Source organism: Actinia tenebrosa, unplaced genomic scaffold, assembly GCF_029948245.1.
Source record: "Actinia tenebrosa isolate PJP-AT-01 unplaced genomic scaffold, QUT_ActTen_1.0 PGA_scaffold13__45_contigs__length_12533684, whole genome shotgun sequence".
Classification (NCBI taxonomy): domain Eukaryota; kingdom Metazoa; phylum Cnidaria; class Anthozoa; order Actiniaria; family Actiniidae; genus Actinia; species Actinia tenebrosa.
In genome coordinates, this window is record NW_028292573.1 from 7,302,240 (window position 1) to 7,316,540 (window position 14,301).

Genomic DNA, 14,301 nt, shown 5'->3' on the forward strand with positions numbered 1-14,301 from the left:
GGATGAGCTTTTGAATTTGCATTGCAAAACTGATTCTTAACTTGAGCTTATACAAATATGTTTATGAAATATTGATTTTAGAGGCGCTTGTGTGGGAGTTTCGTACTTAACTTATCCTTGTTGAAGCGAGAATCGGCAGATATTTTTATCTTGAAATCATTTGTCTTGCTGCTTGGAGTCTTACACTTGATTCAAAGTGCTTATCAATCCTACTGTGGATAAGAATACAGAAAAAGATCTTAAAGAAATCGGGGAGTGTTGGACTGTACAAGATTGAGAAAACATTGGAGCGATCGCTATTGAAAAAAGGAATTGGAAATAATCATTAGAAGTGCTTCCTTCAAGCTGACAACAGTGAGCAATTTATGACAAAACAATCTAAAAAATACACTAAACTAAGCTTGCTCAAGACAAAATAAGAAGCAGATGGGAATCATCTGGTTTCCTAAACCTCTGTAAGGAAGCATTTTCAACCTTTTTCGTCTTCAGGAAATGACATTTCACTTGAAGCCGGGATATCAATTACGTTATAGAGGCATAATCAAAAAACTGTCTATATGTCGATGTGAACAAGAATATATATTGAATACGATTGAGAAAATCTATATATATACAGAAGCAATATTGTGGAAAAGCTTCCCAGAAAGTACTTATCTCAAATATTTACTCATATCTTTGAAAACGTTTATAAAAGGAAGCTGGAGCCCTCGAAAACAGCTCGCAGTAAAGTCAGTGAATTTCGCCATATTATAATTTATAAGCTTAGAGGATTATCAAAGTACCAAAGCCATTCGAATTTCATTTGACTTAAGTCTTCATATCGGTATCAGCGCATAAAGAGATTTCTATAGTGAGTGGCCTTCTTATGGCATTTCAAACAAGCATGTGTGAAAATGTTTCTCTCCCAACATCGCTACCATGGACAACCGCATGCTCGAGTATTGTACTGTCTATGGTAACAGTGCCAGGAAACGCTCTAATCCTGATAGCTGTCATCAAGGACCCTTACAACAATCTAAGGACGAATTTCAACTGTCTCGTTATCAACTTGGTCCTTTCGGATTTGCTTCTGGGCTTAATAACTGAACCTATGTTCGCTGTTTATCATATTCTGGAAGCAAGTAGTCAAGCGTCTAAACGAACCAAGGTTGTTCACGTGACATACTTTTGTTCACTGATGGTTTCTATGCTGAGTTTAGCGGCGCTTGCTCATGAGAGATGTAAGGCAGTGACCTCTAGTATACGATGCTCGTCAAACTCGTCTAAAAGCCTAAAACTATCTATTGCCATTTGGGTTTGCTCTGTTTCCTTTCCATGGCTTTACTTTACTTTTGACTTTTTTCGTTTTGCTTTCATTTACGTAAATACAGCAGTTCTGGTAAGCCTGATAATCGTGGCGGTTTCCTTTTATCGTGTCAGGGAAGACCTCCAGGGAAAAGTCCTTGAATGGGAAAAAATCCAAAACGATGCTGCAAGAATTCGTGCCCTCAAAATATCTCAAAAACTAACAAAATCTTTTTTGCTACTTCTGATGTGTTTCATTTGTTGCCTAGCACCGTCTTTTGTCACGGCTTATGTCATAAATTTTTGCAAGGATTGCTCGTGTTGCGTCATCAACTGGTTACGAGATGGGTATTTTCTGCTCCCTCTAGTGAATTCTGCAGCCAACCAATTCTTGCATCCGTGGAGAATGAGAAATTTTCGGCAAGCTGTTCGCAAGATCATGAAGTCCAATGCAATAGGAAAATTTGTTCAGAAGTTTTTTTTTGCTAAAGGCAGTTTCAATCTAAACGTAGTTAACCGAGGTTGAGTCAAAGCAAGACTGCAATACTGAACAGAACTTTTATTAGTGAATAGATAAATAGATGATCTTCATTTTGACACGATAAATCTGATAACATCAACATATTTAAAACAAAGCTCAAAACATATTTATTTAAACTTCTTTATCAATGATATAGTTTTACTCAAGATGACATTATGCTTCTTACGTAAATTCATGTTTTGCGCTATTTCCATCTACTTTTGTAGTTATGTATTTATATTGGATTACAAATATTTCATTAGAGTACAAACACTAAAAGTGTGCAACACTTTGCACTATTTAGTGGTAAATAGCGCTAATTAAACAATAGAAAACAATAGGATTAGCATAACTTAGCAGTATTTAGTGGTATTTATGTTACACACTTATAGTGTTTGTACTCTAGTTTTAATTTTCTTTTTCTGCTTTCATAATTTTCGCTTTTTATTGTAAAAGCATTGAGTTTTAGAAATGCGTTTTTCAAGAAATAAAGTTATTATTATTATTATTATAAGATGTACAAAATCATTCCATCATAGTAATTCCATTATACTAAGTAATTCTAGATAAATTTGTGAATAAATTTGAATAATTTAATTAAATTGAATTTAGATAAATTTATAAATACATTTAGTATATTTTATCTTCAGTGGTTTACTGAGAGTACAATCTTTAACGTTTAGTTGTAAAAGTAACCTGTTTTGAAGTGGACAAACCTGTTTGATGCCAATCTAATTGACACTGGGGAAAAACAGTTAATAATTTTTTAAGCAATTTAACGTGACAGTAAATCTTACATTCATTTATGATCTAAATACAATGTCTTCTGTTGAATTAAGTTTGTTTGATAAATGATACAAAGTCTTTTCTGATGAAACTGTTTCCTTGTGTTTGAAGGGCTGGGCGTTGGTGTCCTTTGTCTCAAGCCTATTAGTGTCGTCACGCAACGCTCAATCATCGTACTTAGGGGAGTGAGCGTTGCGTGACGACACTTATAGCGGCCGCGTAGAAGACTGGGGTTTCCCTATTGATTGCTGATTTTTAAAAGGCTTCAGATATACGGGAATCAAAAGTCAATTAAGTTCAAAGTTTGGAGGTGTCTTTAGTATTGAATCAATATAACAGCTTCCTCTCGCTGAAGTGTTAACACTTTATTACAAGTGTCGTTCACTGTTTTACACCCTTGAAATTTTGTAACTCTTTTAACGACGTTTCACAATGGCGACAAGAGCTCGACGAAAGCCTGGAAGACGCCAGGCGTATATCAAAGGGTTGACAAAGGAATTGAGGAGGACGAAAAGAAACTGCAAATCTCTTAGCCAATGAATAACAAGACAGCTGCAAGAAGTGCAAAAGTTCATGGAGTAAATGATGACACACGAAGGAAAGTAAGAAGCTGCAAACGCCATCAAAACAAAAACTAAACTCTTAGCTATTCTTTTTTCTCGTAAGACAATTTTTTGATGAGAAGCACTCGTTCCTTGGTGGTCGACGCTGGTGATGCGGGATTTGGAGGTCTGCCAAATTTTGACTTGTACGATTAACAGTGTTACAAATGTGAAGATGATTGCTGTGTTTGCAAAAACAAATGCGTACACGATGTAGCCAACTTTAAAATAAACAAAAGGAATTGTCAACGAGACAAATAACACGACAAAAGATACAATTCTAGTTCTTTTTGATCCTTTCTTTGCTCTGTAGGTTAGCGGTGATGTTATAGCAATGTATCTGTCAATTGTTAGGGCACCAATACTTAGCACAGAAGCAGTACAGGACATGAAGTAAGACATATGGGTCAACCAAGAATGTTCTATTGGCAACCTAAGGCTCTCTTTTATATGAAAGTACACCGATAAAGGTTCTGTTACCAGCCCAACCATCAAGTCAGCAAAGGCGAGGTGAGCTATGAATAATGTAAAAGGAGATCTTAAATCCTTAAAAGGGTCCTTAAACACTGCAAGGCAGACCAGGAAATTTCCTGGAATTGTGAACAAGCAAAAGATACCTGATACTATTGCTGTCGTTATCGCGATGTACTCAGGCGGCTGTATGCTGTCACACCTATGAGTCTGCATATTTGTCTTGATTACATATATCTCACATATGAACGGATTTGATTCTTAATCTAAAGCTCGAGCTTTCTTGAGTTTTCTTTTAGCGAAAAAGTAGATCTTAGCGCTAAACGTTTTCTGTTTAAGCTCAGAATTCAGTCAGTCTTTTCGTGAGTTTTCTTCTTGTTCAATTGCTTTTCTTTTTCACTTACACTGCTTGACCAGGCGATTCAGAAACCAAATTAATACCCTAAGATCAGGAATATACTTTGATGTGTCGACGCCTTGTTACTGCATAGATGAAATTCTCCACTGACAAACTCCTGGAACAACAATGAATGAAGCAAAAACGGACGATTCAGGCGATTCAGAAACCAAATAAATACCCTAAGATCAGGAATATACTTTGATGTGTCGACGCCTTGTTAATACATAGATGAAATTCTCCACTGACAAACTCCTGGAACAACAATGAATGAAGCAAAAACGGTTGGAGTCGTGCTTATGAAGGCAAGTTCTTATGTAATAGCTGGTCTATGATTGGCTACTTTAACAGTTAAGATCTGTTTACATCATTATGCTTAAGATAGAAAATTATCTAATGTTAGTAGTAAATTTTCATTGAGAACAACAGCGCTTGCAAATGGTTATTAATATCAGCCAATGTTTGGCTCCTCACAAGGGCAGGTGCCTTGAAAAAACTACGTAAAAGTTATGAAAATACATGATATAAAATGCCATTATTGCTGGAAAGTGATTTAGGTTCAATTAGCGCAATTTAATTTCATTGGAAGTGAAACCATTAGCACCAAAATACTAATTTATTCAGCCCCCAAGCAGAGTGGATTTGACATAAAGTACTTTTACTTTGAGGCAGACGTGATGCTCTCTACCTTTTGAATCGCTAGTAAAACATTCTAAATGAATGATGAAGTGAGCTGATAAACCTGATCTCTGACCGTGGATTGACTAATACATAAACTAACAAGTGTATTGAGCAGTATATAAAAAATAAATAAACTGTTAAAGTAGATAATGCATCGTTGAAAAACAACGATCTGTCGGTATAATTGTTTCTAATTACTTTAAATTCGATAATTGATAACAAAGCGTTTACGCTTGCGTCATATTACTTGCAACCACTTTAGTTCTGTGTCATAATAAATTTAGATTAGAATATTTTACAAGGGCGGATCTAGAATTTTGAGGGGGAGGGGGGAGAAAATAGAAGATGCCCCCTTTTAGCAGTTAACAATATTTATATAATGTCTATACTAAAAACCTAGTTCCAAGCAAGAGGGGGAGGGGGTGTCATGGTAACCTTGTTGTGACCCACTAAATCCGACAGTTTGCTTTGCAGATTAAAATTAAGACCCGAGCGTTTGTCAGCAAAACAAATGTCCAATCAAATGCGTACAGGTGATAATCAGAGCAAAGTCACTATTAGTAGAAAGTCAGTCTAAAGAGACAAGTGATTCGTAGATTATGAAAGGGCCTTGAGCGAACTGATAACAAATGTGTCGGTACAGGCGAAAGAGAATCGCCTGTTGCAAACGGGCATCGAAGACCTTTAATCATAAGCTCATAATGACTTTATAAAGCTATTTCAAGAGAGCGCGTCAAAACATCAAACATCGGTACGAGAATAAATATCCTTTGGAGCTCAGGGTAATAATGCCTGCACCACTCACTTAATCAATAGTTTATTTAATCACGTACGTCCGATCCAAGAGCTTATAAAGCTCGTTCAAAATACGAACGCGTACAAAAGGTTATACATACATTAAAAACTATATTGCGCTAAATATTAAGTATATATATATATTAAGGAGCTAATATATAAATAAGGATTCTATACTATTGAAGAAATAATTACTATATATATTTATGCTTTTATTAAATTAAATATATATATATAAACAAAAAGTAACTAACTAAAGAAGAGAAAAGGACCCCCCCTCCACCGGACCTTGCGCGAGCACCATGAGTAAAGGTTCGGGACGGGGCTGGGCTTGGTTGATTACCAAGGACAACCTCGAACCAGTCGCGCAAAATCGGAGGAGTAAGAGGTTCAAAGAAGTGGGGGGAAATTTTTTACTAAATTGAAATAAAAGATAAACCTAAAAGCTGATATTTTTTTAACTCGATTTAAAACTGTTAAAGTGCTTATAAGCCTTTACACAATATTTTCAGAATTGAGTCTTTAAATAGTGAATAGTTGATCGTGAAAATATTTCGTCATTTGAACGTCGGGTCTTTGAGATACGAAGGTTTATACTTCCAATATGTTAATGAATATGACATAACATAAGGGATTTGAGTTATTTTGTGGCAACTTTTAACATTGAACGCTGGACATTTTTTGAAAACAAATTTGTAAGAACCTTTACGTGAGTCACGAGTAAAAGGGTGATGCTTTTATAATACTGTATTCCAGAACGAGTGCAGTGCTGTATATTAAATGATCCCTTATGTTATGTCATAGTCATTAACATATTGGGAATATAAACCTTCGTATCTCAAAGACCCGACATTCAAATGACGAATCATTTTCACAATCAACTATCCACACTATCTAAAGAATCAATTCTGAAAATATTGTGCAAAGGTGTACTTTAGTAGGCAGAAAAGACAATTCCAAAGACTAGCTCCTACATAGCGAAAAGACTTTTTCTTCCACTGAAGATTGAATTTAGGGAAAGTTAGGATGAGAGTTAGGAGCGAAGACCTTAGATAGACGAGTTGATGCGCTTGTTACTGATTTGATTCATTTGTCCGTGAAAGTGTGACGACAGTTCTTTTTGGTAGTGCAATCGCAAATCTGTATTCTGTATGAAATTACTGCTAAGCGTACTAATATATGTTGGTGAAGCTCGCTCCATCACAGAAACATATCATATACCATCTGGATTTATTATTGCAAAGAAGCTGTTTGCCACAAAGAGTCCCGAGGACATAAGAGTCATAGCATTGGATTGGAATGCCTCGAGAAACGTTATTCCTCACCTAGCGAATATTCTCTATTTTCACATCCCCATAATGCCTTGCGTCTTTGGGGGGTAGCCAATCAAAAAACTGTCCCAAATTGAAAGGTTTCTTAATTGAATTTATACTATACCTGCTTTTATCTGTACAATACTGATTATCAGTTTATTCCATGTTATTTTTGCGTGTACAGATCATCAAGAGTTTTGGTCTTACAGAAAATGTATTGACTTACGAAAAAATGTTTAAAATTAACCGTAAACGTATTCAAGGTTCTATCTTTTTCTGTTTTTTACTTCTTCATTTTATTTTTGGATACTAAACAAGGTATTTTCAACATTGTCTGATCAGCCTTCAGCAAAATAAGTGGGTTTTTACCCTCTGGTTACCCCCCAAAGACGCAAAGGATTATGGGGATGTGAAAGTCGAGAATAAGCAAAAAAGAGAGATGTCTCTTGCTTGTAGTCGATCTTGGCGTTCATGTAACGCAAAGATTAAAGATCGACTAAAACTAAAGGAAAAGTAATTCAGCGAGTTATTTCATTTTCATCATTATTACTTTGTTTCGTTATTCGATGATTTTCTTCGTTTTGCTTTGGACTCAGACGGTGTTACTTCGCTCGTTACATCGATTCGACTCACACAAGGCAAGGAACACGGACACCACTTCAGTATACTTCTCATTGCGCGAATAAACAAGGGCATGCGCAGAGCGTACAAAAACTGGTTGGCAGAGCAGTTAAACAGAGCTGACAAGAACTGGAAATCTCTCAACCAATGAATGGTCTCACAGTCACACGTGACACAAAAGTTAAGGACGTAAGCCATGATGCATGATGGGACATTAAAGGAGATAAAGACCACAAGAATATATAAGAAAGCTCTGGTTGCTTTCTTCTCGTATTTTAAAATCTTTACTTGTGAACGACTGCGGATTGAGCTTGCGCCTTTGTCGATGTGTGAATGAAGACTTTGGTAGATCTTCACATATGAAAACGTGATGATTCCAAGCGTTGTCATGGTAGCAACGTTAGAAAATATCAAGACGAACTTATAAAACCCGGTCGCGAAATATATCATAGAGGTACTGAAGGACAGCAACCAGATGGCTATCGACACGTACACAGCTTTATGGATAGCAATCTTACGCCTGTATCTAGATGTCACTGTCAGATAACGGTCGATTGCCAGAGCAGCAATACTAAGTAAAGATGCCAGGCATGAAATGAAATAGGCCACGTGAACAATCCACAGAAACCTCGTAACTGGGTCACCATCAGCCTCGCTTGCATGATACCATACAAAGATCGGTTCAGTCACAAGTCCTGAAATGAGGTCCGACAAAGCCAGATTCAGAACGAAAAAGTTGAACGACGATCTGAGGTCTTTGTTGGGATTCTTGAGTACTGAAATACAGATCAGTAAGTTGCCTGGAATCGTTATGACGGAGAGGAGAGACGCGATGACTGCTGTCGCTAGGGACAAGTTTCTTGGCGCCCATATACCGTCACAAATACCATCTCTTCCAAATGGCATCGTATTAGAATGAATGATCTAATAAAAGTGAAAAATACGTTAATGAAATTATCCTAAAAGAAAAAAACTATAATAATAATAAGTATATGTAATAGGACTCCATGCTGTCCAATTAAGAACTAATTGGACGAGGAAAATTTCGAGGACTGACAAAATTGGATGAGGCCGTAGGCGGAGTCCAATTTGGCAGTCAGAGAAATTTTTCGAGTCTAATTATTTCTTGATTGGGGAGCATGAAATCCCATTACCTATTAATCATATAGCTGCCTAATCAATCCCATATATCAACAAGACCTGTCCAATCAAGAAAATAATTGGACAGTTACCTATATGGGATTAATGAGAAGCTGTATAATAATAATAATAATAATAATAATAATAATAATAATAATAATAATAACTTTATTTATATAGCGTGCATATATAAATTTATGACGCTTCACAATGCAACAATACTAAAACTAAGTTATCATATAATACAAAATAAAAAATATATATACAGTCAATGTCATTATCGTTGTCCACCGAAAAAAGACATTTACCCATTTAGACATTTAGACATTTAGACTAAAAGATATATCACGTGTTTCATTATGTATTCTTTGCCTCGTGTGCGTCAGCCTGAACTTTAAATGTTAAATTCAACTCGTGAATCGAAAATCCAGAATGTCCGAACATTTAGTAAGGATTTAAGATGGAGAATGGTATTTCAGCATTTGTTTTATGCCAGAACGTTCGAGGAAGCACGTGATATTTCTTTTAGTCTTAATGTGTAAATGTGTAAATGTGTAAATGTCTTTTTTCGGTGGACAACGTTAATGACATTGACTGTATATATAAATGCTATATTAAATTCATATTAATTCATAAATGTCTTGGAATAAAAATAAAAAAAATCAAAGGTTCTAACTATCTAACTATCCACAGGTAAAGAGATCACACGCTCGCGAACTTATTTACGCAACTATGTTTTGCCTGTATCCCTTGGGGGTCTGCGGAAGACCAGCTTCGTCCCACTCGCTGCAAAACCAGCAGACCACCGCCTATTGCAAGCTACTCGAGCCCCTACTCCCCTACCCCTCCCCTCTAATCACTGACCACCGCATAGTTTTCTAATCCTATCCAAACATGATCTTCTTTAACAAATGCACGTCGGATGAAAGTGTAGGAAGGTGAAGGTTATTTTAAAGTGCAGTCAATAAGCATATCTCTTTTGGGAATAATGTGACTATCATTATTGAAATCCTAGATATACTTCCGCTCGCTTATTAAGATCAGGTTCTTACTTGGACATCAGCTTACTTCAGACTTACATTATTATTTACTTTTACTTTATGAGGGTCACGAAAGGGAGTGCGATAGGGAGGGGGGGTGGGGTAGGGTGGTTATTACACTCGATTTGTAGAAATAAAGTGATAAATACAAAAAACCTTACTAGGGTGCTCGACAAGGCAGAAAAACGGGTTCTACTTTCGACGCTTACGCGTTAATAAGCTTTATATTTCATAAACAGGCTCTTTTTGGGCTAATTGACAAAATACCAAAATTTTGGGAAATTTAAGGAATGCGTATTTGAGATATAACGCCCTGAACGTTGGGAGAGATGATATTTTGATCAGCACAAAAACTAACATTTTCGCTAATACCTCGAAGTAGAATTGCTCGAGGTTTGCAGAATTTTGTGAAAAGTTTAAAGCACAAGAGACACGAATGAAACACTAAACGTTTTTTAGCATGAATGAGAGATAAAGAAAAAAATTGAGAAAGTAGCAGCCTGGTCGTTTTTCTGCTCTGTCAGAGTGCTCGCACTAAACCCGTGGAACAAATACTAATTTTAAGTACTAAATAGTGATAATCAAACAATAGGAAACAAAGGATTCTCTACGAGTTACTGCTAATTAGTACTAAATATTATTCAAGTGTTTAGTGCGTGCACTCTACCATTCTTCAATAACTTCTTGAGAAGCTTGTCGAAATTTGAACTTAAAAACCCACTTACACTGGCGATTTTTGCGGCGATTTTTGCGGCGATTTTTGCGGCAATTTTCGGAAATATGAAATCTTTTGTCTCATCCTTCAAAAGAGACATTCGTCTAGGAAAATCTTGGTATCCTGAAAAAACTTGCAAGTAAATTTTTTACCATTATTTATTGTGGACAAAATCGCAAAAACAAATTGCAGCAAAAATCGCCGCAAAAATCGCCGCAAAAATCGCCGCAAAAATCGCCGCAAAAATCGCCGCAAAAATCGCTAGTGTGAACAAGGCTTAAGACGTTTAATGACGAAAGAAAAGTGGTTATCAATATAGGGCTGAGTATTCAATCCCTGTTGCTTCGAATGAAAATATAACTAGGATTTAGGAACAGTGAAAGTAATTATTCTGACTCTTGATTTTTGACTCTTGATTTACTTGATGCGACATTTTTTGTTATCTTGAAGAGAGAAACACGATCTACTAAGACATTAATCAAAGCTATTGCTTACTATCAATCACGTGACTTTTTGGAGTTGACTGGGGGGCAAACAAGCGGTTGACTGGGGGGCAACTAGTGGATGCTAAGTCAAAACATATCAAAATAAGTCCTCAAACTATTGTATTTCACTATTTTCACGACATCAAACCAGAAAACAAGAGATCAAAGCAACCTCCAGGATTCTACAAGCCATCAAAAAAGAGCTATTACCGGAAGTGACGTCTATTGATAGCAACCTATTAGAATTTCCTCAAATTTGATTGGATGACAGACTGTCTTAGCATTAATTGAACGGTTCGTAATGGGACAAATGCAGGAGACAATCACATTACACCTTTACAGTGAAAACACGCGAGCTTGTACAATTACCGCCATCGAGTGCTTTGAGATTTTTTGATTAAATTTTCGTCGCTTTTTTATCGTTATTGCTTTTGGTCATTTTATTGGTCAATATTGTTAATCCATCGTACGATTATTCTCTACTTTCACATCCCCAAAACACTTTGCGTCTTTGGGGGGTAACCAGAGGGTAAAAACCCACTTATTTTGCTGAAGGCTGATCAGACAATGTTGACAACACCTTGTTTAGTGTCCATAAATAAAATGAAGAAGTAAAAACCAGAAAAAGGTGGAAGCTTGAAGACGTTTAAGGTAAATTTTAAACATTTTTTCGTAAGTCAATAAATTTTCTGTAAGACCAAAACTCTTGATGATCTGTACACGCAAAAGTAACATGGAATAAACTGATAATCAGTATTGTACAGATAAAAGCAGGTATAGTATAAATTCAATTAAGAAACCTTTCAATTTGGGACAGTTTTTCGATTGGTTACCCCACAAAAACGTAAGGCATTATGGGGATGTGAAAGTAGAGAATAGACCGAATTGGACTCCACTCATTCCTATTACCATTATGGATATTTGACTGTCAGAAGGCTGCGCAAATGATCCGAGACTCACCCTGTTTCTTATATCATTAAAGCTGATAATAATTTCAAGCCTTTTTATTCTTACACGAATATACCTCATATCAATCTACAGTATCTGATATCTTTGAAGAGGATGCCAAAATATGGCGCAAGCCAGATTTTAATATTTTCCGTAAATAAAAATATATAGATTTTAAATTTCTAATTCGAGTTCTCAAAAAGTATTCTTAGTCTTAAAGTAGCTGTAATGAACCAGGAAGTTTCATTTTAAACATAAAAGGCCCGCGGAAAAGACTTGAAATCAATAGGTTCAACATTAGATTATATATTGAAAAATATTTTATAGATAACAAGACAAGATAGCATCATCTACCAATGCTTAATATAACAACATATGATTGAACACGAAAAAAAGACATTTATTACATAGATATTACGTCTGCACGTAAATACCGTCGATCGAGAAGAAATTACAATTGAATATAAAATTTTGTACTATTTTTACTTACCTCCAGCAGAAACGAAACTTATCTAACTCTACTTCTGTGTGAACTTTCCTCGGTGAAGACCTTGCTGTATCTAAAGGTGAAAACAGTCCCGATAATCGATTCTCTGTTAAGTCACTGCACGTATAAGCCTGTAAAAGTACTACTAAACCACCTGTTCAGTGACCGATACAAAGGAGCGGGGGAGGGGGGGGGGGTAATTGCTAAGACTGAAATGTTCCATAATTATCGACATTGGTCATCGCCTTCTACTTTGAGATGCGAAAGGAAAAGGTCTAATCGAAACAAATGAAATCCTTCCAAAGACATCGACTATAACATCGACATCGACTATAACAATCCATAATAGTAAGTTCTTTAGGAAAACTGCGGCTTCAAATACAGATATTTCAATATTATAATGTCATAAACTATTTTATACCTCAGTCTAAATAACAAACCGAATAACATATTGAATTTCTCAGCGATAAGTTATTTGAAATTCACCGCGGTTTTTCTTTTGAAATACGAAAAAATAAAAAGCTTAATCCATTTAATACAAACAGGCTTCGTTTTTTATTTGCAAAGTTTGAACGTTTTTGTAAATACTAAGTGAATACCAGTATTCAAAAAGCGAAATTAAAATAGCAAAATATGGAATAATTATTGGAACTTACCTTTAGTGTTTTCGAGGCTTTTTTCAGTTCTTTTAATGAGCAAGGATACCAGATATGAAGGTTTGTTTTGCTTTTTTGGATAATTATCTCCTTTGGAAAAGAATTTTGTTGAATTTAGGTGCAAGGGAAACTCAGTGCAAAGCAGAGAAACAAACAGTGCAAATGCTTAAGTCAACACAGACTGATACCAGTCGATATCATTCTATCAAAAGACATAATCATCAAATTCGCCTAGAAAAAACATAATATTTGCGAGTCGGCAATAACATGGATTTAAAATAGATACGATGCAGAAAAACAATTGAGTTGCATAAGTTGGTTTAATGTGGTAATATATATGTATATATACATCGTAAGAATTCTTTCCTCATGGAAACATCAAGAGGGGGAAAAAAACTGTTTTTCCAGACTGTTTAACGATGAATACACTTATCAATGGAATAGACCTATCCCGAATTCGCTTAACTGGTCACGAAACAATGGTTTCAAGGTTGAGGTTGAACTTGATGAATAAAAGAATCAAGTTCAGTCTCGACAATCGATCGCCGGATCAATCATGCTGTCTTCTGAGTGCATGATACAGAAGTCTGTTCTTTTACTGTAGTTCCCTTTTAGTGATGGCTCACGCCGCATATAACAAACTCCCAAGTCCTAGAGAATCGGGTTTCAGGCCCTAACGACGCAGGCGTCATTTATTTATCGTTCATTTTCATTATGGCAGTTTATTCCGTAAATATGCTTATTACTACTATAATAATGATTGTGCTTGTGACGTGACCGACCAATGAAAAATACCTTAAGCTTAACTAGTCAAGAACAAACGTATAAAACATCCCTAATGAAAACCTAAATAAAGAATTGATGATGATGGTGATGGTGATGGTGGTGGCCATATGCATTCTTACCTAAGTTCAAAAAGTTTACCTAGTTCGTAGGTAAGTTTTTTGAACATGTTCAAAATTCTTACTTAGACATAGTAAACTTTTTGAACATGTTCAAAAAGTTTACCTATTCCTAAGTAATTTATTTGAACATAGTGCTCTTTTTGAACATGTTCAAAATTTTTACTGTTTTATTTTTTCCTCATATCTTAAGAAATTATAGATGGTGAGCTTTGCCTTCACAAAATAGTATTTCCCCATTGAATTTCTTTCCTCTTATGTACTTTTTTTAGTCTAATTAACGTATTTATAACTTTTTTACGCCACCATGCTAAATTGAAGTCTTAGTTTTCCGGCTTACAGTAGATATACTACTTTTGATCAAATTTGGTTTTGTCATTTCTCACTTAGTCATGGTTTCCAGCTTGTCAGCTTTTCATTAACTGTTTTCCATTCTGTGCGGACTTTCTCTAAGCACC

General features: G+C 35.7%; 2 protein-coding genes across 2 annotated transcripts; both read right to left on the reverse strand.

The window, feature by feature from the left end:
* Window positions 1-2,823: 2,823 nt before the first annotated feature.
* LOC116306137 (trace amine-associated receptor 9-like) lies at window positions 2,824-4,024 on the reverse strand. Its single transcript, XM_031716181.2, has one exon. The coding sequence runs from the start codon at window positions 3,877-3,879 to the stop codon at window positions 3,007-3,009; it is 873 nt and encodes a 290-aa protein (XP_031572041.2). The 5' UTR covers window positions 3,880-4,024; the 3' UTR covers window positions 2,824-3,006.
* Window positions 4,025-6,749: 2,725 nt separating this feature from the next.
* Window positions 6,750-12,372, reverse strand: LOC116306136 (adrenocorticotropic hormone receptor-like). Its single transcript, XM_031716180.2, has 2 exons — window positions 12,289-12,372; window positions 6,750-8,394 (listed from the first exon to the last, which is right to left on the reverse strand). Exon 2 carries the CDS (start codon window positions 8,374-8,376, stop codon window positions 7,396-7,398), a length of 981 nt encoding a protein of 326 aa, XP_031572040.2. The 5' UTR covers window positions 8,377-8,394; window positions 12,289-12,372; the 3' UTR covers window positions 6,750-7,395.
* Window positions 12,373-14,301: the final 1,929 nt, after the last annotated feature.

Bases quoted from the DNA above. Each gene is read 5' to 3' on its own strand.
- LOC116306137 (XM_031716181.2), bottom strand. From the start codon at position 3,879: ATGCAGACTCATAGGTGTGACAGCATACAGCCGCCTGAGTACATCGCG.
- LOC116306136 (XM_031716180.2), bottom strand. From the start codon at position 8,376: ATGCCATTTGGAAGAGATGGTATTTGTGACGGTATATGGGCGCCAAGA.